This window comes from Cornus florida, unplaced genomic scaffold (genome assembly GCF_030987335.1).
Source record: "Cornus florida cultivar Cherokee Brave unplaced genomic scaffold, ASM3098733v1 CherokeeBrave_3.0.0_Hap2_Chr10, whole genome shotgun sequence".
Classification (NCBI taxonomy): Eukaryota; Viridiplantae; Streptophyta; class Magnoliopsida; order Cornales; family Cornaceae; genus Cornus; species Cornus florida.
In genome coordinates, this window is record NW_026775580.1 from 58,552,672 (window position 1) to 58,554,446 (window position 1,775).

A 1,775-nucleotide genomic window follows, 5' to 3' on the forward strand; every position below is an offset into this window, starting at 1 on the left:
CCAATCTGCAACTTTGATCAACAGGCAAAGGCGGAAACTAGTTTCAGGCAAAGGGGAAAACTGGTTTCTCTCTCTTGCCTTTTGCACACAATAACCTTTTCTGTGTTGTCTCAATAATCGTATATAATTGATGGAGCATATGCACTTTTATAAAGGCAGAGAAAGGATCAGTTTTCCTTTTAGTAATACAATTCTACTTTCTATCAAAGTAAGGAATTAGAAGGAAAACACTTCTCTATAAGTAATTACCAAAAAAATAATTGACCAAGAATAATTAATTGATATCTATTTACTTAACCACCAAGTAATATGTCACATGTCCAAATCATGTGGGCCACAATTAAATAAATAATCTTACATTCTCCCACTTGGCACATATGATAACTTCTGTAGTGGTTCAGTAAAATAGTCATTAGTGTGCACCATAAATCAAATTAAGATATTAATATGGTCATCATAAATACCATGGTAAACAAACTACCAATGTGAGTCATGGCGGTTGTATGTCACTAAATGACACAGTCCCTTCCATGTACCACAACACTAGTAACCCATTTAACATAATCTATAAGTAAGAAGCATCAATAAAGGTCTAGCAATAATGTCTTTTCTAAGACTATTCCTGTTTTCATCATTTAAAGTAATACATGCATGTACATACATAAATTAACAGGAAATAACAGAAACACATTTTAATAAGCTCAAAATGTCAAATATATATAAGCATTGTTAAGCAATCCACAACAAAAATAATAATTAACTTTGATTACATTCAAGACCCATTCTTTCAACATGCCCTATGAATGTCTTGGGTGGTAATCCTTTTGTCAATGGATCTGCAACCATAAGCTGTGTGCTTATATTTTCAAAAGACACTCGTTGATTCTGAACTTCTTCTTTAACGGTAAGATATTTCAGCTCCATATGCTTAACGCTATTGAAATACTTATCGTTTTTAGTAAATAAGACAGTTGCGGTGTTATCACAATAAATTTTCAGCGGTCTAGAAATTGAATCCATAACACCAAATCCCGAAATAAAGTTCCGCAACCACAAACCATGATTTGTAGCCTCAAAGCATGCTACAAATTCAGCCTCCATAGTTGATGAAGCAATAATTGCGCTTTTCCATGATATTGCCCCTCCAGCTAAAAGGAACAAATAACCAAAAGTGGATCTTCTACTATCCACACATCCAGCAAAATCTGAGTCTAAGTAACCAATAACCTCTAACTCACCAGTCTTTCTAAATGTGAGCATATAATTCTTTGTTCCTTGTAAGTATCTCGTAACTTTCTTTGCAGCTTTCCAGTGATGCATTCCTGGATTGCTTTGGTATCTACCTAGCATTCCAACTGCAAAATCAATATCTGGATGAGTGCAAACATGTGCATATATCAAACTTCCCACAGTAGATGCATAAGGAATATTTTGCATTTCTTTACGTTCTAATTCATTCTTTGGCATTGCATCAAACTAAATTTATCCCCTTTCTATATTGGAACAATACTAGCTTAACAATGTTCTATACCAAATCTCTCTAGAATTCTCTCAATATATGTTTTTTGAGACAATCCTAACAATCCACGTGACCTATCACGGAATATTTCTATTCCTATCACGTAGGATGCCTCACCTATATCTTTCATCTCAAAATTCTTAGAGAGATAATTTTTAGTTTCATGCAATAAACCAAGATCACTACTAGCAAGCAAAATATCATCAACATATAGAATCAGAAATATAAACTTACTCCCACTAATCTTCTGGTATAT

At 33.6% G+C, this 1,775-nt stretch overlaps 1 protein-coding gene across 1 annotated transcript; it reads right to left on the reverse strand.

The window, feature by feature from the left end:
* Window positions 1-509: 509 nt before the first annotated feature.
* Window positions 510-1,437, reverse strand: LOC132277666 (secreted RxLR effector protein 161-like). The gene is made up of 2 exons (XM_059779508.1): window positions 780-1,437; window positions 510-565 (listed from the first exon to the last, which is right to left on the reverse strand). Exons 1-2 carry the CDS (start codon window positions 1,435-1,437, stop codon window positions 510-512), a joined length of 714 nt encoding a protein of 237 aa, XP_059635491.1.
* Between the last annotated feature and the right edge of the window lie 338 nt (window positions 1,438-1,775).

Bases quoted from the DNA above. Each gene is read 5' to 3' on its own strand.
- LOC132277666 (XM_059779508.1), bottom strand. From the start codon at position 1,437: ATGCAAAATATTCCTTATGCATCTACTGTGGGAAGTTTGATATATGCA. The intron at 566-779 runs GTCTTGAATGTA...TCTTACTTATAG, and splicing joins AGGGCATGTTGAAAGAATGG to ATTATGTTAAATGGGTTACT.